Here is a 23,358-nt window from a genome sequence, read left to right on the forward strand (position 1 = left end):
GATAGTTGGCTTTGAAATTGTAAACTTTATCTTTAAGAAGTCATTTGAATTAGTGTCTCTTTAATAGAGCACAAGGCTAGTCTAGTAGAAGACTTAACTTCTGCGTGGCTCAATTTACCCCTCATCAGGGGCTGAGCTAAGTTGAACCAAAAGCTTTCATTTGGAAAGTCATATTTCCACTGTAACTGTTTTGTTTTTTTTTATATCCAAAGTGATTATTCCCATGGATGCACCACATTCTACGATATATGTACACATTTTGCCCCTACTTTAAAGATGCCTCAAGAAAAAACGTAACGTAATATCAATTGCAACAGTAAAATATGTGTTAAATTTAGTTCCAGCTCTTCATCTGAGCTGTGTGACATTTACACTGAATGAATATCAAATACCAGCACTCCATGCTCTTTATGGCCACACAATGAAAATATTCTAGATGACCTTTGCATCCTTTTAGAATTTCCTTCAAACTCATCCTGACACTTTCAGTGTCTTTAGAAAAGAAGGAACTCTCCAGTGCTCTCAGTGTGTCTATGTGGGGTGAGAGTGGTTTGGTCTCCTAGCTGATAGCTTTGCCATCATCCCCTCTCTCCCACCACCTCCACTGGATCAAGGGGGCAGCCCAGGACAGAGCTGGCCTGTCCTGTTGGGGTGTGGTTACAGCTGCAGGTATCTTCATGAAGGCTTCAGCTGCCAGATGAGCTGAACGAGTTCTACGCCCACTTCGACGCACTCAACACTGACCGACGCAGAGAGATTACACCAACAGAGGCAGCGCAGAGCTCCTCTCTCACTGTCATCAGCTGAGGTGTGTAAAGTTCTCAGCAAGACTAACCCCCGGAAAGCAGCAGGCCCTGACAACATCCCTGGCCGAGTTCTGAGCGTCTGCTCCTCAGAGCTGGCGGAAGTGTTTACGGACATCTTTAACCTGTCCCTCGTTCACTCATCTGTGCCTACCTGTTTCAAATCCACCACCATAGTGCCCCTCCCCAAGAAAAAAACAGTTACCTGCCTGAATGACTATCGTCCCATTGCACTCACCTCAGTTGTGATGAAGTGCTTTGAGAAAATAGTAATGACACACATAAAGAAGGCCGTCCCGGACACACTGGACCCCCTGCAATTCGCCTATCGTCAGAACCGCTCCACCGACGATGCCGTCAACACAGTCATCCACACAGCCCTCACACACCTCGAAAAGAAGGACACTTAGGTCCGAATGCCGTTTATTGACTACAGCTCAGCATTCAACACGGTCATCCCAAGTAGACTGGCTGAGAAACTGCTCACCCTCGGACTAACACCCCTCCTCTGCAACTGGGTACTGGACTTCCTCACAGACAGACCCCAGAAAGTCAAGGTTGGCAACAGGTCATCAGGCACAAGAACAGTGAGTGAGCCCTCTCCTGTTCACCCTCTTCACCCATGACTGCATCTCCTCCCAGGATGACGCCACCATCATCAAGTTTGCTGATGACACGACAGTCATTGGCCTGATCACCGGTGGAGAAGAGGCAGGCTAGAGGGAAGAGGTGGCTCAGCTGGTATCCTGGTGCCATGAAAATAATCTCTCTTTAAATGCTGAGAAGACTAAAGAGATGATCATTGATCCGAGGCAGCGGGTCTGAGGTGGAGAGGGTGAAAACCTTCAAACTCCTTGGCACTCACATCAGTGAAGACCTCAAATGGACTCACAACACACAGCACATCATCAGGAAGGCTCAACAGAGACTGTACTTCTTAAGGAAGCTGAGAAAATTCGGTCTGCCCACCAAACTTCTCAGCAACTTCTACAGATGTACAGTGGAGAGCATCCTGACCAACTCCATCACAGTATGGTATGGGAACTGTACCATACAGGAGAGGAAGGCTCTCCAGCGTGTCATTAAAACCACACAGTACATCTGCGGAGCAGCCTTCACACCACTCCATCACATATACGACAGCCGTGCCACAAAGAGGGCACAGAACATTATCAGAGACAGCACACACCCACAACACACACTCTTCACACTCCTTCCATCTGGCAGACACTACAGGAGCGCCACCGCCAGAACAACAAGACTGAAAAACAGCTTCCATCCACAGGCCATCAGGCTCTTAAATAAATACATATAACCTGTCATAAGCTGTGAACCACACTACCTCTGCAACCATAAATACTTGTATACTTTTTGCACACTATATTTGCACTATCCTTTTAAATTATTCTTCTGTACATTGCCCTCTTTTTTTATATTTATAATTGTTTTTCTATTTTTTATTCTTGTGTCTATGTGGAGGGAAACGAACAAAGTAAGAATTTCATTGCTCAGTGTCACCATCGCGTTCTTACTGTGCACATGACAAATAAACATCTTGAATCTTGAAGCTACAAGATTTGAGGTGGATCGGATGACACCAAAAAATGGCCCAAAATGTACCAAATTTGGATATATAATGGAAAACGCTGGGCTTCCTGTGCTCTTGACGGTATAGCCTCAAGAGGCTTTTTTGCAGGTCTGGATGTGATGCACGTGCTCATCAAATTTCATCTTTCTAGGTCAAAGTACTGGGAAGGGCTTCAACTTTGAAATCATTCAGGGGGTGCTATTGAGCGAAAAAATATAACATTTTTCACCGGCCCTGACAAGTTTGCCAATTTTCATGAGTTTTTGATTATCCCTTGCACCTACTACAACTACTACTACTACAAATAATAATGATAATAACTCTTTGAATTACAATAGGCACTAAAATAATGCAATAACTGTGAAATCTTCAGGCTTTTACTTGCTGGATTCATAGTTTAATTCAGCAGTCAATTAGTCTGGTTAAAGTTCAGCACAGATCCCCACCAACTAACTGTCTAATTATATGGGCATTGTTTTTTGCTGCATAATCATCAATATGGTCATTTTGAGCTACAGGCTTTTGAAGGTGCCTTAATCAACCAGTGTGAAAGTTAAGTCGCCTAAACAAAGTTTCCTAAATAATTACATTTTCCTTTGGGATTATTAAAACCACAATAGGTGACACATCTGTTGATCATTCACACCAGCATGACAGCACAAACACAAGTCCACCACAGGGGGGCAGAATCAGCGCCTTCATCTCATTATGCCTTTAAAACTCAGCACGCAGACAGCTCCACATTTACTGAGTGATATAAGGAGAGCTGCCTCAGGCTCGCATTCATTTGGACACTCACCGTTTATGGATGATCTTTGCTGCTCTTTGCATCTCACGAAGAGAAATCAATGGATGTATTACCCTTGCTTTGTATCGTCTCGGTGGCTTTCACGGGTAAGAAAGAAGTTTTAACTTCGCCTGTCATCATCGTCTGCAACTTGAAAAGTCAATGATGAAGGAGCAGATGGTTTTCTTATACTTCCTTATACTGTGCTGGTTCCCTGTTGTGATTGATCTGATCTCTTGATAACTGGGTCACTGTGTTACACTTGATTTCCATAATTAGATAAGCTTCAAATATTTATAATTAACTGTTTCTTGCTGTTTAATAAACAGACATCCATATCAGGGTAATATGAAAATAGATGACAACTACTGCCTGGCTGCGCTCATCAGTTTTTTGTGCAAATATATTAAGATACATTGAGTATGTTGGGTACATTGTGATTGTCCTTCTCAAACCCGCTGTCTCCCCCAGGTTTAACCAGAGGATCTGGTTTGTTGCCAGACGGTCCCCTGAATGCAACTGTGGGAGAGACGGTGATGTTCAACACATCACTGCCTCCAACAGAAAAACCATTTGTAACAGCAAACTGGAAATTTGGTGCTAAAAATATAATCACCGCAAATATTGTCAACACAACTGGTCCAGGGTATGAAGGCAGGATCACTTTCTTCCCATCTACTGCATCTCTGGAGCTCAGAAATCTGGCTTTAAATGACAGTGGAAAATACACAATTAACATCACACCACAGGGAACAGAAGAGATCTCTGGGATCACGACACTGGCCGTATACGGTGAGCACATGTTTCACATGTTGAATCTCCTATAATGCTGAATGGACATTATTCACAACAGTTGAGAAAGAAATACATATTGTTGCTATGCAAATAATTATATTTTATACTTTTATATTTGACTCATTATTTTAACCCAAACCAAGTAGTTTTGGTGCCTAAACCAAAGCAAACTGCGACTGAAAACTGATCATAACAGAAGAAACCTGAAATATATAAGTTCACTCAGTCTACAAATAAATGTATCAATCTTAACAGCTGGACTCATATGGGATTCAATAGGACTCTGCCCCCACAGCCACATTCATCTGAGGAATTTGTTGTTCTTTATACTGCAGACTGGGTTTGAATAGCCAAATAGTGGCCGTCATGCAAATAGACTCTCAGTTTAACAAAAACATGATCAATAAAAGACAGTCAACTCAAATTCAAATCAGTCATTCAAAACCGTGTTTTTTAGGTTCCTTTAAAGCAACTTGTACAAAAAAAGTATGAAAAGTGTAACTAATAATTTCCAGCTCTTTCAAACTGCATCTCATTGACTTCATCAGTGATGGAGTTTATTCAGTTGTCATCACAGGTGACAACAGACGGTTGTATTAAATCATAATACGCCATCTTTGAACAGAGGCAGGGACATGTTCTGTACTAGATGGCACAGTTTGCTGTGTATAGTCTGTATTAGAGAGACATTGATGGGAGTTTCAAAGGCATACACATTAACTGGTGCTAAATTGGACTGCATTTTATTGAAATCTGATTCTAAAGAGTGACCACCAAAAACACACCTTTTTGTCGTCCACAGCACGAATCTCTGATGTGATAGTAACTCTCAGCAGCACAGACTTGGTGGAGTTCAACAGCTCTGTCCGTCTGTCCTGCTCCTCCTCTGGATCCTCTCCATCTTTCCACTGGCTGAACGGCAGCTCTGAGGTTACACAAAGTGACAGAGTTCAGCTCACTGATGGAGGCGCCAATCTCACTATAACCAATGTGACCCGCTATGACGAGGGACAGTTTAGTTGTCAAGCTTTCAATCCTGTCAGTGACGACAAGAGTGAGCCAGTAAACATCTCCATCAGCTGTGAGTTAAAAACCTACACGCTCAGTATTTTATTTATCTGCATGCAAACATCAGAGTGGGTTTAGATTGTTGTCACAGCTCAGTGAGGAGTGTTCTTACCCTGTTTTATTGTTTATTTATGTTTTTTTGTGACCCCATGGGTTGAACAAAATATTAGAAAAAACATTTATCAAACTAATGAAATCCAGTATGTCACCAGGGTGTCAAATGCAGTAAATCACTATCAGTCAGTGTGTTTTGCTGTGCTCTATGACATTAAATACAGAATCTTTTTTATATACTTGATGTATAATGATGAAGTTGTGCATATTAATCCTCTCACACTGAGCTAAGCTGCATGCCATTTCCCTTTTTAGTTTTCATGCAACCAGCATGATTTGTTTTTCTGTTCATTTCTTGCCTACATTCAGACGGCCCAGAAAATGTTAATCTGACACTAGATCTCCCACAAGAATACTATGGAGAAGGGTCAGACGTCAGCCTGACGTGCTCAGCTGTCTCCACACCTTCTGCTCAGTTTTTGTGGTTTCTGAATGGAGAAAAAAAGTCTGATACTGGAACTGGATCAAAGCTCAGACTGACAGACATTCAGGAGAGTCAGAGTGGAAACTACAGCTGTCAGGCCTTTAACAGCAAAACTCTGAGACATGAAACTTCTCAACCGGTAGCAATTTCTGTTCTGAGTAAGTCTGACTAAAAGATTTTGAAGAACATTGGAAGACGTGTGGATAAATAGATGGGGTTTAAGCATGTGCCTGTGATAAGTCTGTCTTAGATATAAAAAAAAGGAAGCTCTAAACATTTGTGGAACCAACAGAACAATACATACATACATTTAAAATCTCCTGCAGTTTTTGCTCGCACAAACACAACTGATCGGTCTTGGAATGAAAAATGTTTGAGGTCGTACCAAATTACTTTGTGGAGCGGTCAAGCGTGCAGCAAAAGTCTGGCAAACAAATATAACTGATAAACCTGTAAGATCAGCTGACAGTGAATAAGCATTGCACCAAGTACAAGGTATCGGATAGGATAAGATATAATGCTGCACAGTGAGCCGGACAACTAAGTTCATCCTGTCTGGTGTATGATCTGTGTTGTCTTTGATTAATTATTGTACAGTAATTTGGTGACTCTATGCCTCACCAGTCTTGTAGTGTACAGATCATTGGACCACAACATAATTTATGCTATGATTCAGGCAGCTGCAGTGATGCAAGAATCATCTTCCTGAAAACACACATATATGAGAAAAACTGTTCAGTGTATCAATTCAGGCAGATTCTGAGTCATGACTGCTAAAAGTAAAGTACATGTTCCTCAGTCATACTTTTGTTATTGCTGTCAGATTTCAGTGTGTCAAAACTAACTCAGTGTCAAACAGTCAGGTCTCAAGAGGCCAAACTGCACAGCTGACAAGTCCATGTCTCAAGTCCACATTTCTCCTGACTACATGCATTTGTCCAGCTCAATTACACACCTTGGACATTAGTAATATTGGCCGTTTTATCATTTTAATGGTACCGATTGAATTGGATAGTATCATTGAAATGGGATTTATTCCCACTCCCTACATTGCTCTCCTCTATTGAACACTGTTCCCTTTGATTGGCAAGAAAGTGCCACCTTTCATCAAATCACTGTGTTTTTCACCCACAGCGCGTGTTGCCAATATTGTGGTAACTTTAAACACCACAGACTTGTTGGAGTTCAACAGCTCTGTCCGTCTGTCCTGCTCGTCCTCTGGATCATTCCCCTCTTTCCTCTGGCTGAACGGTAGCTCTGAGGTTACACAAAGTGACAGAGTTCAGCTCACTGATGGAGGCGCCAATCTCACTATAGTCAGTGTGACCCGCTATGACCAGGGACCGTTCAGGTGTCATGTGTTCAATCCTATCAATAATGGCACCAGTGATCCCGTAAACATCTCCATCAGCTGTGAGTTTCTAACCTGCTCGTGCACATCATATGCTTGCAGCTTTCACTATACTGCGTACGTGCAGCTTCATAGTTGCATCTGTGCGCTTCAAAGTTGATGAATGAGGCTTCACACCACGCTAAGTTGTATGTCACGTAGCATTTCTTTCAAACTGCTAACATTACTTTCTGGTGATTTTATTTTTGTTATTCACTCCCCACATACCGCGCACTGTAGATGGCCCAGAAAATGTTAATCTGACACTAGATCTCCCACAAGAATACTATGGAGAAGGGTCAAACATCAGACTGATGTGCTCAGCTGTATCCACACCTTCTGCCCAGTTTATGTGGTTTCTTAATGGAGACTTGCTGAATGATACTGGACCAGAGCTCAGACTGATTAACATTCAGATGAGTCAAAGTGGAAACTACAGCTGTCAGGCCTTTAACAGCAAAACTCTGAGACATGAAACTTCTCAGCCTGCAGTTGTCTCTGTACTGGGTAAGTTGGAATTAAGACATTTGGCAGATATAGTAGTTAGAGGTCAGAAAGTTGGTATTTGAGCATCCACCTGCAATATCTGCAAAGGCATTAAATTAGTTTAAAAAAAAAGACATGCAAATCATTACCATTGTGTACCATTAGGGATTGCAGTAAAATAACTGACAACAACAACTTTGAACTTAACATTTAATTGTTCAACCTTACAGGCAAAAGTAATCACCATTACTATATTGATGATGGAACAGGTGACTAATTGCAACACAAACTAAATGACTCCTCGCTTCCCCGCTCCCAAGGACCTGTGCCACAGCAGATGCAGTCCAAACAGAATTGATTTATTAACAGCTAGCAACAGAAGCTTTCAGCTTCAGGGTAAGATCAGCCAAAACAATGAACAACACATCTTATGAAAAACATCAACTAAATTTCCTAACTGAAGAAAAGAAAAGAAAAGAAAATTCAGGGCTCTTACCTGTCTCCCCAACAACCCCTACATCTACCTGGTGCTGCTTTTAGTTTACGCTTACAATCACCACACTTTGAAGTCAACTTGAAAGACACAAGATGACGCATCAGGGTCCACTTGGGAGCTGAGAAGGAGTGGAGTTGTTCTCAACAGGTGCCATTTTAAAGTAGGCGCTATCAGGGCCTCAGCCAATCAGCAGCCACCACCTGCAACTCAGTACAACACTGGATAAACAGAACAGCACCACCCTCATGCAGGGAGGAAACACAACAAACAGTAATCCAAAAACACATAATGACCCAGGTCATAACACATCTCATAGTGATTTTAGAGAATTATCACTTAGCTCTAATGTTTTCCTCAGATCGATGTACTTATTAGCGTCTTTCAGCTCATTGTTTTGGTTTTCCGAATTCTCAACTTGACTCTCAAAGCATCGTTTTTGACATCAGACAGCCATTTTCAGTAAAACCTACTGTAGGCTAACTGCCGACACCAAACAACAAACAGACAAAGTGACTAGCCGGTGATCATAGTGGAGCATTTAGTAGCTGAAGCACCACATATTTCCCTCTGGAATTGGTGGAGACCAAAACAGATCTAAAAGGAGAGTGAAGATTGGATTCACATTCACCACCTGGCCAGAAACACGGCTGGTGTGACCGTGTGACCTAAACATTGTTGGGGGTAATACATACAATAATATATTACCTTTGGTAGAAATAAAATAATATAACGCATAAGTAATAGAATTTCAGTTACATTATTACATTTACCGTGTTAACAATTTCCAAGCTCACCGTGGAGCCAATTTGCCCAATGAGGACCAGACAGAGCAGGAGAGATCCTTCCACACCGACCAACTGTTTACCTCTCAATGGTTTCACACCCTCTTGAATGCTCTCTTCAAATTTTTTTCAGCTTTCTCTTGAGGTAGTTGTTGCCGATATTTAATCTTAGATGGAATTTATCACCTGCTTGTGGCTGCCTGCCCATATGCTGCCACTGACCCTAAATAGCCACCTGTTTCCTAACAAGTTTGCCACATCAACTTAAACAGTAGTTAAGTGTTAATGTTGTGTTTTATCTCAGGTTTAAGGATTTTATGCTCCATTAACACATTACATGGTGAAGGTCATGAGTGAAACTGATGAAATTGATGACGGCTTTAGGTTAAGTATGGGTTATGTAGGTTTTAGTGGAACTCCGTTACTCAGTGTGTGAATTGACACACTATCTTCAGTCGATCTAAGAACTCACTGTTACGTCATGTGTCATTGGCTGTTGTTAAAGTATGTGGATAGTGGCATGTATTTGGCATGTTGTATACTCAGCCAACCATGAGTTACTTTTGTTCCTGTTATTTGGATTTTTTCACAGAAAATCCATGATGTCTTTGTTTTTGTTTTGCCCAACAGAAAGAATATCAGGTGCTTCTGTCACGTCATCACCAAACCAGCCGATTGAGGGGAACCCTGTCAACATAACCTGCAATGCTGCTGGCTCTGTCTTCACCAGAGAGTGGATGAAGGATGGTTCAAATCTTTCTCAGGATTTCAACAAAAAAACGCTGTCTTTGCAAAGTCTGAGTAAAAAAGACAAGGGAAAATATTCCTGTAGAATCAGCAACCCCATCAACAGTGAAGTAGCCACATACATCATGATTGTTAACTGTAGGTAACAAACTGTACAGTGTATAAAACGATGACTGCCATAACAGTGTAATGCTGATATGTTTGCTGTAACACAGGATTTTTGACTTTTGTTTTCTTTCTTATTGGTGCTGTTTTCCAGATGGACCAGATAATGTTCAAATCAAAGGTCCAAGTGAGATACATTTGAAAAAGCCCTTGACGTTAAACTGCTCTGCTGAGTCCACACCTGCTGCTACTTATACCTGGACACTGAATGAGATGGAGATACACAACTCTCCTGTGTTCACTAAAAGAACGACTGAACTCTCTGACAGTGGCAACTACACCTGTGAAGCAAGGAATGATGTAACTGGGAGAACATCATCAGTGGTCCATCACTTGTCTGTAACAGGTACAAAGATGGTGTTGACTGCAGATTTTGTTGATTCTCTTGGATACTGTGATTAACCCACAGTACCTCTGATAATTTAAAGAGTAGCAGATTTCCTAAAGTGTTTTTTACAGATCCATCCCATTAGCACCATGAGGCAGATTTATTTTATGCTTATGGCTTATGGACAATAATGGCTTGCAATTCAAAACTCCACTTAATCACCTTTAAAAGAGCACTCCAACATTTAACATTGCACTTCTGTTTTTCATTGTCTGTCTCAATATGGACAGACTGGAAAAAATGAATGCATGCAAATAGGTATAATTATAACTGGTCAACTGTGAAATCAGGGAGAAATGATTGTATGCTTTGAATCCATGGGTATAAGTTCCTGGTTAATGCACCAAAAATTATGTTCTTATCCCCTTTTTATATAAACAGTCCCAGGCAAAGCACGCTGTTTGGGTGGTTGCATCGCTGGAATAGTATGTGCAATTTGTGCCGTCGGTGGAGCAGTTGCTTCTGGAGGATACTACTTTCATACAAAACAGTAAGTGGGTAATAGCTTTAAGATATAACCATGAAGCCATTATTGCCATTTTTGGAAGACTCAGAGACCCGGCAGCTAAAGGTGAAAAATAAGTCATGGTCAAAAATAAGAAAAGGTCAATACCAGATAGGCAAGGGAGGCTGGGCAAACTTATCCACGTAAGGACCAAGTATAGGGACAAGTCCAAAAAGCAGGCAGGAATCAGGCAGGCAGGGATGATGGCTGGGTTACATAGCTGAGAGCACATAAGACAGCCTGGCAGAGAATGAATGGGAATGGTGGGGACATGTGTGCAGGTGGGCGGGTTTAGGGATGCTTTTCTGTGGTTGTAGCAATGAAGAGAGGAGTCCAAGATTCATTCAAGAAGTTTATGTAGGTGTACGAGCTCGGAGTCTAAAATCACAGGCATAGATGAGACTAAGGAATACAGAGTAAAGCTACCACATATATAGGACTCTACAAACTATATCTGGTTTCGGATACATGAGAGCATGTCCCAAGACTTGATCTTTCCTTAGAACAACCAGTTGTCCAGACAAAGCGGAGTCGGAAGAGTAGTATGCTGACTTGAGAGTAACATATATACCATGTAAGACACAAGTTCCTACAGAATCATGTGAATCATTCTAACAGCGGGGGAGGTCAGGTGATGGTGTGGGCAGGCATGTTGGCGCGTGACAAGAGAAGAGCACGGACAGAAAATGTGGAACTAGAATCAGGCTGTAACAATACATTTTTGTTTACTCAACCAACAAAAGGTTGATGTTCACTTGCCTACGTGCTGCTAGCCTCGCAATATATGTTTTCTGTATAGTCCTAAGCCTGATTTTAGCTCTGACTTTTATGCTCCTCAGTGGAGATGCACCTTGACATGGTACAACTTCATAGTTCAAACTGTGAGGGATTAAGATTTACTAATAAATGGATATATTTGTTTTCTTTGTGTTTTGGTAAACAAGCAGTAACAATGTAAAAGGAGTTGTGCAGATGTCAGGCTCCATTTTGTCAGCGTCAGCCATTATGTAACATCTGTGACAGACCTTACATATGATCATCAAAACAATTTAATAATTTAATCAGAGGCACCAAGTCACTGAGTAAACCCAGTTATTGTCCATATTATGTTGCAAAAAGTCAGATGATGCCTGTCTAATTTACATACTAATGACTGATTACCTCTTTAAACAGAAAACGGACAAAAAAATCCTCTAATAGCAAAACCGTCTCCAGAACAGGTAACTGTCTCAAATGTTTTTGTGTGTGTGGGTGTGAGTGTGTTGTATATGTGTTTCTGTATTTATACAGTATTATTTCTTCCCTGAATTGAATTCCTCTAAGCATTGTTTGTTTTTCTTGTTGCGAAGGTAGCGGAGGACAGGACAACACAGCGTACGCAGGAGGCCAGGTACAAGTCATCCTTTTGTTAACATGAAGAAACCAAGTTACTCTGATTCAGGCTACACAAGTAATCGTAAAAGCATTTACATACCAAAACCCTAAATGATTTGCAGTTTCTTTCCAAAAAGTAAGTGAATTAGTAATTTGTAAATCAGGATATGTTTATGATTCACAGATTATATATAAGGTATATTATGTTATCACATATAGTCCACAATGCGATAGAGTACAGATCATGTCTTTGTTCACTATTGGAAGCATATAATATATAGCACAAAAGCCTGTATTCATTAACATTATTAACAGTAGTAGTTGTAATAGATGTAAGAAATTAGTAACAATAAAATACTAAGTTGCTTGTGAATCTACATGAAATACTAAAATGATGCAAAGAATTTTGATGCTGAAATCTTAAATGTGAAATTCTTTTAATAATTTGCTATTGTACATTAGTGTCCAGTCTGTGATCATTTGTTTAGGATTTGTTTAGGTTAATTCAAAGACGCCTCCTCTCCCAGTCTATCAGACTGATAGACTAATGTCAAGATAACTGTAAATGCATGTTGGATTTTGTAGAGTTTTAAACAGACATGATTGGACTCCGTGAACTTTAAATCAAGACAGTTATCTAATATTTTTCCCAATCTTTTTCTTTCCCAGGAGCTGAACTATGCAGATATCCGTTTTTTCCAGAACAACGATGGTGGGAGAGTCCAGCCGGAGTTACAGAATAACTCATCAGAATACGCTCAGGTCCAAGTGGCTAACAGTCCTCCTGCAGCATCCTCACCTCCTACCTATGATGTCCACATGCAGCAAATGAAGAGGTCAGCTCCTCAGTCAGGTGCTAACGATGCACAACTTTACTCTCAAATTCGCAAGACCTGACCGCACTGGATATGATAGATCATGTGGTTCGGTCAGACTGGAGGCAGCTGGCCATTGTGGTTAGAGAAACTCGCTGTTCCTCTTTTGACTTTACCTGTTAAAGCACTTTAGCTGGTTAATTATCAACCAGTTAATGACAGTTACTGCCATTACTGATGACAGATGGAACAATGTTCCCCTTTTATTTACCATAACATACATACTGGATAATAGCTTTCCTATCCCTTGTGCCTATGTGCACAGTAAATGCAAACTACACATATCTGAGTGGAGATATTCTCTGTTTGAGATTCACTTGTTTGTTTGAGGCTAATGTTTGACACTGGTGTGGTGTCAAATTGCACTCCATATGTACGTCAGTTGAGATTCCGGCTTATCAGTTTTGGATTGATTTTCATATTTTATTTACATCGTATAAAATGAAAAATATTGGTTATGTTTAGTTGACTTTTCAATGTATTACAGTGTACTAATAACCTTGCAGTCTGTTGTTCCAAAGGAGCATTTGAAGGATTAATAGACATATACATCTTTCTAATTTACTTACCATAATGATTAAGTTAAGCTTTATTATTCCACACACTAGCATGCAAAAATACATAGCAAGAAGGGATTTCTCCCTAGTTCCACTTGAACCACAGAAATAATAGCTGACTGCCAAAGTTAGAAGAATCTCCATGAGGTGTCCAGAGGATATTAGATGGATATCTGTAGGCACATTCAATTCCCACAAGTGTGATCAAAGTAATTCCGGACAAGGTTACAGTCAGTAAAAATTGCTATGTGATAGGATAATAAGGTGCATTCTCTATCAGCATATTTCCCTGAAAGGCTACAATGAGGTAATTCAAATAACTCAAACAGTGCAAGTAGAAAATAGAAGCAAATTTACAAAACACTGTGTGATTTGCCACACATATCCTGACTTATGAATAATATATTTTGTGCTGTATTATCGTTTTAAGGCATTAGATGCAGTATGTCTGCAATTACATTTTTAAAGAGGGTTTTGTTAGTGAAGCAAACAAGCAGTGTGAAATAAAGTAATTATGTCTGGTATTAATACAGGAGGAAGGTAATGGCATGAAAGAGAACGAAATCAATAATTTCTTCGGATCACAATCCAAAACCTTCGACAACCAACAAATAAATAACTTGACATTTTCACCAACAACTGAAGCGAACCTTTGAGTAAATTTTGGAGGGTATAGGAAAATTCAGTAATGCAATCTAAGGTAGAATAGCAGTGGAGTGCTACCAGGACCACAAGTTGGTGGAGTGGAAATTGAGCCACATTGTTTGTTACCCAAAACAATGAATTTGTCCGCAGGCAGTATTGTATCATAGCTGGTGTTGCTTAGACACCAAGGAGGATATATTTAGCAACATAGCATCACTTTTTAAGCTGTTATGGCGAGGTTGTCAAGATCCAACAGTTATGTAGCAACATAAGCATCCATTTGAAGTCATGCTGAATAAGTCCAATATCCTGGTAACTCCTGGGAAATATCTGGCTCTTTGGTGGCCCCATTTTGGGGTCTCATGTGTTCACTATATGTATCTGTCTGCAATCTGTTGCTGTCGTGTACAGTGGGTTTTTAGAGCTTTCCATACACAGGTGTAAAATGGAAAAATTACATGTGATATTACTTAAAACAACAAATACATGAAATAACAAGCAATATATATATATATATATAACAGGTGTCTTTCTCAGTTTTAAAGGTGTTTTTGCGGAGCGGGACTTCACTTAAAGGCAGACAGTCAGATTTGTCTTCAGCCAGATCGATGTCATTCTCCTTTGTTAGACTGTTGAGCAGCCATGCAGTAATCAGCTGTTAATGTCTAAGCACAAGTCTCAGGAATCAGAGTTGTACAGTATATACAAGTTCTATTTTACTTATATCTTCTTTTTAAAACAGTGATTGGTTCAGAACAGATGTGATGAAGAGAATGAAGTCTCCTAAGCTGAGCTCAGAATGAATCCCAGTGTGCAGATTTTCCCTCCCTATTAGTTACTCATTAGCAAAGATCAAAGTCCCTGTGGTTTTGTCACAGTTGATGGATTGAAAGGTAACTTTTCCACACTTTAATCACATTTTTTTTAACCTTAAGCTGCCATGAATTTACTTGGTAACAATCATGAAATTAAGGTTTTTTAATGGGATTTTAAAACTACTACTGTACTTAAATGAATTTCATTTGCCCATGAGATTTTCATAAACACCTCAAGGCAGGCATGGAATACAGTGGAGTGTTTTCAGGGGTAAATTAAGGAGTAAGTCATGGTTTTTAATGGGTATTCTTCTTGTTTCACAGAGAATCGTGCTGTAATATTTGTTTACCATTAACCTCTCTCCAGTCTTTGTACAACCATTCAGCCTGAGCATAGCTTTGTCTTTAACTAACACACTAGTTAATGTGTGAATAATATTTGACCAAAGAAAGAGCACAGTGAATGTAAATCTGGCATTAAAGACATTGCATTTGTAATAATTTGACTGCTTATTCAGATGAATAAACTATTTTTTTATTAGCTGACATTTGTGGACATCTCACGTGCATATCCACACACATTGCAGTTTGATTCTACAACAGATTGTGCTTGTCTTTTTGTTCCTATTTCCTAAAGTATTTATTTCTTAAATACAGTGTATGCTCGCATGCTCACATTCAAAAGGAGGAATAGCTAGAGGGTGTGGGTTATCTACGTGGTCTATGGTCAACCATAAATGCTGGGGAAAGTTCAGTGCAGGTATATAAACCTGTCTTGTAAAACAGGAAAATGGTTCACTGTGCAGGATAGTCTATGTTTTAGTTATCATGATATAATCTGTTTAATACTGACAATTACTATTGTGTTTTTATACTATATTGGTTACTATAGTAATTTATTCAATATTTGTTTTAATGGCACATACATGTCTCAACACCCAAAGGGGAAATAAGACAAACACTTCTGTTATTGTCCCTCTTGTAAATAAGGATTTCTTCATTTGTTCATGCAAACAGGTAAAGGTTGTTTTCATGCTTGCTTACGTGATGAAAGTGTGGATTTTAAAAGAGAATAGAAAGAGAAACTAGAAAATGATAACATAGAAAGAAGACAGGGAGAAAGGAGTTGTATGCGAATATGCCAATGATACTGCAGGTAAATTACAGCAATAAATTCAAAGTTCAGCATGAATAAATGTGTTGCTGTGCCAACCTAATGTCATCACAGTAACACAATCTCCTCAAATGACAGTGCACTAAAAGTACAGGGAGAGTGAATGACCGACAGCCATAAATGAAAATGTTTTCAATTCTGCCCTCCTTTGTCTCTTCTAAACAAAGTTAAATGACAACTAGTCTTAAAAGACTTCTCTCTGAAATATATTGGAGTTTTCACACAACTGGTTTTACTGTCTTGCTTTCAAAGCCTTTCGCCAGAAGAGCCCCACCTGTATAAGATGTAAATGGTAAAATGGGTCTGTGTTTGTATAGCGCCCTTTCTAGTCATTTCAACCACTCAATGCGCTTTTACATCAAATCCTCATTCACCCATTCACACATCAGTCATTCAGGAGGAATCTAAGTTGGAGGAGACTATTCTTTCACACACTTGCACAAGGGCACTTCGATATGCTGACTCATAGCTGGGTGAACCACCAACCTTCCGATTGAGGGACCCACTCTACCTCTGAGTCACACCCGCCTTACTGCTTACTGGTCATAGTATAGTGTGATGCTGGGAAGAGGATGAGTCATCTTTCCCAAGAGATAATTAACTTTTAATGTAATAAAAGCTCATTGCTACTGAAGGAAATACTAAAGGACAATTTCTTACTGTAAGTGCACTTCACATTCATGTTCAAGGTGCATCTCTCATATAACAAGACTCAAATGTCACATCCGTGAGACTAAATAGTGTCATAATTTGAGAAATAGAACATATCCTTCTCCACCCATTTCTAGGCCTGGGTTGGCTGAGAGGGAGTGCTAACAATTCAGGCCATTTACTCTACATCTACCTTAAAAAAAGGAGATACAGGCAGTGCCATCTACTGTTTCATGCAATGCTTGAGCGACTATCGAGAACAATTGTGCACTGTTCTTCTTGATTTAGACTGATCCATTTTCAAAAAACAAAACAAAACTTGCCAGTGAATAAAAGTAATCAAAACTGCACGGTGTGCTGTGATTACAGAGTCCCTGTGATGGTTTAAGGAAATTTCCTTTTTTTGTAGACTGAATCGATTTCATTATCAAGTAAATTCTGGTGTTAAACAAGATGATGATTTTGTAATTTTGAAGATGACGTTCTGCCTCTAACTCATTGTTGGTGTAAGAAATAACAAATGAAAGGAAGTGTTGTAGTTATTGTTTGAATCCACAGTGAAGGCAGACATCACAGTGACGCCCTACTGGAAGAATCTTCTCTGTGTTTTGCTGGGGACAATGATGGGTAAGAGCACTTTATGTATTGCTGATTTTTACCGACTTTTAATCCAGTGGATGATTTAAATGGTTTCGTGTGATATTAAGACAGCTGGTGATATCATGGCTAAGGTCTTTAGGAGGCTGAAAAACATTACCCTCTGTGCTAATTGTTTAATTTTATTCTTCTTCTAACAAACTGTATCCTACTGAAAAAAAGGATCACACAAAAAATGGTAGTTCCTCAGCAGTACAAAGAACCTCATATGGTTCTTTAAAGGTTCCCTGCTGGTTCTTCAGCTTAGTTTAGTTCAGTTGGGTAAAAGTTTTAATTTTACAAAGACGCTATGAACCACTTTGAGTGTTATTTAGCACCATTTTTGTTTAGTGTGATTTTAATGTTCACCCCTCAGTGATGTATTTAAAGTTTAAACCAGCCTTATAAACCAGCCAAATAAAGCACTTCTACAAGGGAAAAGAAACTACCTGTTAGTATACAGTATGTATTACATATTACATAAAGATCTCTGGTAACAAACTAACATTAAATTTTTAGTTACAAAATATAACAGACCAACAAATATGTCCTTAAATCTAAACACATCTGGGTGATGCATTGGTGCTCTAACAGAGACCTTTTATTTTCCAGCTTCATTAAAGTCTTGCAGCTAGTAAATTAATGGATGTCTATAAAACCACGAGTGGTGGCATAACTGTAGAACTGATCGTTATTAATCTAACCTGCGGCAGTTGTTCTCATTTTCCTCCTGTATTTGTAAAAGTACAAAATGTGTTTAAATATAGGCTACTGACTTTTTTCTTTTAAATGCCTAAAAAAGCAACCAAAAAAAGCATGGAAGCAACAGATGTTTGTTTTTTAATCTTGTCTAAAAAGACACAATAGAAAATCAAACTGAACTGGGACTGATAGATGCTTCATGGACAGGTGATTGTTAACCCAGCCAGAGAAAGAACCTTTTATAAGTCATGTGTCAGTAAATTGAAAATGCATGTGTAATAGACTATCGTGTGATACAGCCATGCTGCCTCCTCCTCTCTCTCAGGTGCACCAGGTTTTGAGGCCTGGGAGCAGATTTCCTGGACTGGTGAGGTGACAGCTGGTTTCACTACCACTTTCACCTGTTCCTCCTCTTGCTTCCCAAACTGTGAGTACACCTGGTCCTTTATGGGCCGCACGGTCGTCGGGAGCACATTAACCTGGACACCAGATGGTCTGGACAGTACAGTGGAATTACAGTGCAATGTGCTAAATCCAGAAACAGGAGTCTCCAGCAAAATGACCTCCATTGTAGAAATTAAGAGTAAGTACAGCAGGTTAAGTGCTATACCAGTTGTGCCCATGTACTATACTTAAATGCAATTTTGTACTTTACATGTCTACATTCATTTAATGCTAGTTTATACTTCCACTACACTGCATTTCAGAGAGAAACATTGTGAAGAAAAACTTCTCACATGGTTTCATTTCAAGTGTTTGAGATAAACATATGTAATATTTCACATAATAAGCAAAGAATCAGTCCAAAATTGTGAATGAATTCAGGTTTGTGAAGCAGAACTTTCTTCATCTCACCCCATTAATCACTTCACAACCCTTCAGAGTTTTCTTGGGAACTTTTGAGGGGGCTGGAACAGAATATGAAGTATGAAGGAACAACTTACTTCCACATTGATGCATCACAATCTAATGTTATATGGTATAATGTATGAGTTACGGGGGCCATTTTTCTGCAGAACGAATACTTTTAGTTTGACACTTAAAGTACATTTCAATTATATTTAATGCTAAGTACACTGATAGAAGTAAAAGATCTGAATACTTCCTCTGCTGTAGCTGTAACAAAAATGCGCTGAATCCATTATTTTCTGCATAAGATGCAGATTTAGACTGACACACAATTTAAATGTATTATCTCTGATGTGTGTTCTTATTCCTCTCTTCATGAATTAGAAATCTTCCCCATCTGCCGTCCTTTGCTACAGATCGAGTGTCTGTGCAAATCAGTCCATCAAATGCAGTCACTGGATCTGGTCTGCCATGATGCTGCATCAGGTGACCTCTCAGATCTACTGAACCTTCAGACCCAGGTGGTCTGGTGCAAAGATGGGCAGAAAGTGACCCTATTTGAAAATATGCAGCTGCTGCAAAACTCACTTCACTTTGACTCACTGCTGCCCTCCAATGCTGGATTCTACCAGTGTAAGACTGGTGTGTCTACAGCACCACAGACAAGAGTTTTCAGCCTGGGCTATCTGCTTAACTGTGAGTATTCATGAAGAGAAGACTAGTCATTTATTATTATCACTGGAGTGAACTTTCTAATCTTCCATAGTTGATCCATGAAATGTCACCATCAGCGGATCTGACACTGTGTTTCCTGGCAGACTGAGTAAATTCACCTGCTTACCGAGCTGTACCTTAAATGTGGAGTGTACTGTCAAATGGCAGTTCAGGGGGGGTTTCCCCATTGGAATCTACTTTTCCGTCCATGATAATGAGCTCAGGTGGACCCCTTCCATACCTGGGGCTTTCCAAAACTTCACTTGCGTTGCAGAAAATGCAGCTGTTGGACGCTCTGCTGAGGCCACCAAAGTGGTAGAGGTTAAAGGTACTGACAACTGTTTAGTATTTGCACTTGCAAATTACGTGTTAAATCCAGTTTAATGATTTGATTTGTTCTGTTTGTGACAAAGTGGGTGAGCACTTCTCTTGATGTTCTCACCACTTGTCCCTGGATATTTCTATTTTCTTTCTATGTGTGTTTTGCTTTAATTAACCAGGCTGGTGTGGCCAGGCATTTACTATCCCGGGTGTATGTGTCAGGTTACATCTTGCATGAGGAACTTCAGTAAAACACACAGTCATTTAGTTCAGTTATCCTTTTATTAATTTGCAGGTTTAATTATGGTTCAATTGGTCATTCCTTTGTTATATTTACCTTTTGTTTGTTCTGACTCACCATGTGGGAGGAGTGTTTAAGAGGAAGCTGGCCACACACTTCCACATGGTTTAGATGATGTCAGCATGACATCATTGGGTCAGACCATGTGGAGGGGTTTTTTATTTGTTTCCTTTTGATAAATGATGGATTATTAGACTACATAAATTGTTTTTGCTTGTTTAGTTTTGAGGGATTGGATAAAAGTTCCGAGGGTTGTAGTATGTGCTTTGATCCTTTATTTTGATTTGCAGATTAGTTGCAACTCGGAATACACACGGTCCCCATGACCCCACATGGTAGAGCTGAAGTGAGCACAGGGGGGATTGGAAGCACTATTTAAGGAGTGAGAACTTGGATGCCGGGGGGGCTGGAGGCTGGTTTGAGACAGGAGGGCTGTGCTGTGACAGAAAATATTTCCTTTTCAGTAGCTACAGTTTAATTTTGAAATAGTGTTTTTTTTGTAAATAATTTTGTAATTTAAATGATTGAGCACTGTAAAATAAAAGTACCTCTTTTTGCATACAAGAAGTCTGCTGAGTCTGTCTGCTACCACCTTCCTTGACTACTTTGGCCTGACTATTCTACACTGTTTGTCATCTTTACCCATATACAGGGATTCCTCTCTCTGGATCAGAGGTGGAGCAGCTTGCTGGGTTTCTTGCAATGATCAGCCTGGGACTGTTGGTGCTTTTTGATTTATAGAGCTGTCTAAGCTTTAATGAGTGTGTTTGCCATTTTATCATGTGTAGAAAAACACAACTTTTTTATCCTAAAATATACTTGTTCGCCAATTTTAATATGTGAGTAAGTGTTGATCACTGAAATGTGCAAAGCAAAAGGAGATTTTGAACAGAAAATAAAAAACTATGACTCCCTGGCTTAGTATAGGTGGAAGTCTGTATGGATGTAGACTGGCAGTCAAAGAGGAATTTGAGGCACTCTGGTGGTGAATATTAAAAACCTTTCATTTCCTTACCTTAACATTTCAGTCACTTTAAACCTCCTTTAACATTTCATGGATGAGATGCTCAACAGTTTGGTTAGAAAAGAATTAGTGACTTCATCCTCAGTTATATAAAATCCCACAAATATGAATATATATATTTGTTTTATGAAGGCTGGGGAATTTATGTTTCTTTAGTTTTCACCTGTATTTTCTGCCTTGTTTCGTGAAAACCAATAAAAATGTACAAGAGAATGAATAAAACTACTTCCTCTGCTGTCTGAAATCAGTCTGAACAGCAGGACTGCAATAACAGAAAATGTGTTTACATTATTCATTTTGTCACCTGGAGACACCTGGACAAACAGTCAGAGTTTATTCCCATTTGACAGCAAAGTCTGGCTGATAAAATAAAAGTAATTCAGTGCAAATGTATAGTGCAGTTTCACCATGGCAATAGATAAACTAACCACAAGTTGCATCACCACACAAGTAAAAAGGTGCGGTGTGTTTACTGCAGTGGAGTTAGACCACTCACAAATTCATGAGAAATGAAACTTATTCCGTGTTTAATGAATGTGTCTGAGGGATACATCTGTTAAAGCCCTTTGTCGATGGTGACGCCTGTTAATGGTGTTTCCTCCTCCTTCGCAAAAATGGATTTCACATGATGAGACATTGTTTGACTTGAAGGTGACCTCTAACCTGGATGTGTTACTAATTTACTCAAATACTGAAAAGAGGCCCACATTAAGTCAGCTTCTATCTAGAAAATAACTGACTCATTAATACTGGTGTGTTTTCAAAACACCTTTGCTTAGCGACACAATGAGCGTCTTACCCCTCTGAACCTGAACAAATAAGACAGATAAGAGAACCACACAGCGCAAACAGGTGAGGGAGACAGAGGCCTCTGGTCTGCTTTGCTTTAACAGTTGCTTTGATAGACACAACTATATTATCTGTCCTCTTTGTTCCTTTGTCTCTATTCTATGTTATTTCACCTGTTTTGTATAATTTTAACCACATAGTTCTGTTGGAAGAAGGAAGAACGACCAAATACCTTTTCAAACTTTGCTAAAAAGGGTTTGACATTCTGCACTCTGTAGTTTCCCAACAGCACACTTGATAATCAGTGGACCATGTAGAAGTGTTAGCACGACAAATGATCAATGTTGAGGCTCACACACATGGGATATGCTTTTCAAAGGCTAAAACACCTGTATACTTTGATCTAGCAATTATTGATTATTTTACTGGAATGAAAAACAAACCATTTAAATAACATCTTGTACTTTTATTTTCTTTGCTATTCTTGGCAAGCTGCCTGCTTTCCAGAGGGGGGCGCTCTCAGATACATAAGAAGTGAAAAAGTTAATACAATACAACAGTGCAATAATACAACAATAAAGTCCAAGAGTGGGTCAGACTGATGAAGATGCAGGACTCAGAGGGAAGAAGAAAAAAAAGAGGAAAAGGAGGACGAAAAAGAAGAAGAAGAAGTAGAAAAAGACACTATCCTAGATCACATACATTGTAGGGTAAGCTTACACTTCCAAGTTTCTGCAAACCATAATTTGACCTGAAAGCATTTATATCAAATAAATGTGGATTCTGATTAGTCATGCCACCCATGCATCCATATACCCCTGTCTGTCAAAGCAGTTATACATTTTAACAATTACAACAACAAGGCGCTGTCAGGACACACACTGGCCATTATTGGGCAGGTTCTCTTATTGGGGAATGTGGTTTCTTCAGCCAATGGTGTTGGATTACAAGGCCCGGACATGAGGGCATCAAGCAGCCCTACACAGAATATTTGCTACCATATTTGCATAGCAGAATTTTGCATATGATATATATCTAAAACAGAATGCATCAGAATTATAGCAGGTTTGACCATGTAGTGGGATGATGACAAACTTTCTCTCAGACATCCAAACTGATGTACCAGGTAAAACTGGTGAATATAAATTAACAGCTGATACTGGTTGTCAACTTTTTCTACACAAGCTCTTGAACAGAAAAACATATCTCACATAATAATGTGAGGGTTTTTATCGTGGGATACCATGACACTTTCCGAAGGTCATGGAGGCATTATTCAAACTAAATTCATTTGGATGTGAGGAGATTTTCCTCTGGCAGTTTCAAGTATATCATAATTGTACACTATTTTCAATTTATACTTCTACTCCACAACATTTCAGATAGAAATATC

General features: G+C 39.5%; 1 protein-coding gene across 1 annotated transcript; it reads left to right on the forward strand.

Annotated features, from left to right (window-relative positions):
- The first annotated feature begins 3,130 nt into the window (after positions 1–3,130).
- Positions 3,131–13,326, forward strand: LOC139204862 (cell adhesion molecule CEACAM5-like). The gene is made up of 12 exons (XM_070834882.1): positions 3,131–3,285; positions 3,650–3,970; positions 4,776–5,054; positions 5,465–5,737; positions 6,714–6,992; positions 7,210–7,476; positions 9,364–9,618; positions 9,740–10,039; positions 10,415–10,523; positions 11,712–11,758; positions 11,888–11,928; positions 12,582–13,326. Exons 1-12 carry the CDS (start codon positions 3,240–3,242, stop codon positions 12,807–12,809), a joined length of 2,445 nt encoding a protein of 814 aa, XP_070690983.1. The 5' UTR covers positions 3,131–3,239; the 3' UTR covers positions 12,810–13,326.
- The last annotated feature ends 10,032 nt before the right edge of the window (positions 13,327–23,358 follow it).

Source organism: Pempheris klunzingeri, chromosome 8 (genome assembly GCF_042242105.1).
Source record: "Pempheris klunzingeri isolate RE-2024b chromosome 8, fPemKlu1.hap1, whole genome shotgun sequence".
Taxonomy (NCBI): Eukaryota; Metazoa; Chordata; class Actinopteri; order Acropomatiformes; family Pempheridae; genus Pempheris; species Pempheris klunzingeri.

Excerpts from the sequence above, each read along its gene's own strand:
- LOC139204862 (XM_070834882.1), top strand. The coding sequence starts at position 3,240 with ATGGATGTATTACCCTTGCTTTGTATCGTCTCGGTGGCTTTCACGG. Across the intron at positions 3,286-3,649 it reads CGTCTCGGTGGCTTTCACGG|GTTTAACCAGAGGATCTGGT; the intron begins GTAAGAAAGAAG and ends TGTCTCCCCCAG. Across the intron at positions 10,524-11,711 it reads TACTACTTTCATACAAAACA|AAAACGGACAAAAAAATCCT; the intron begins GTAAGTGGGTAA and ends CTCTTTAAACAG.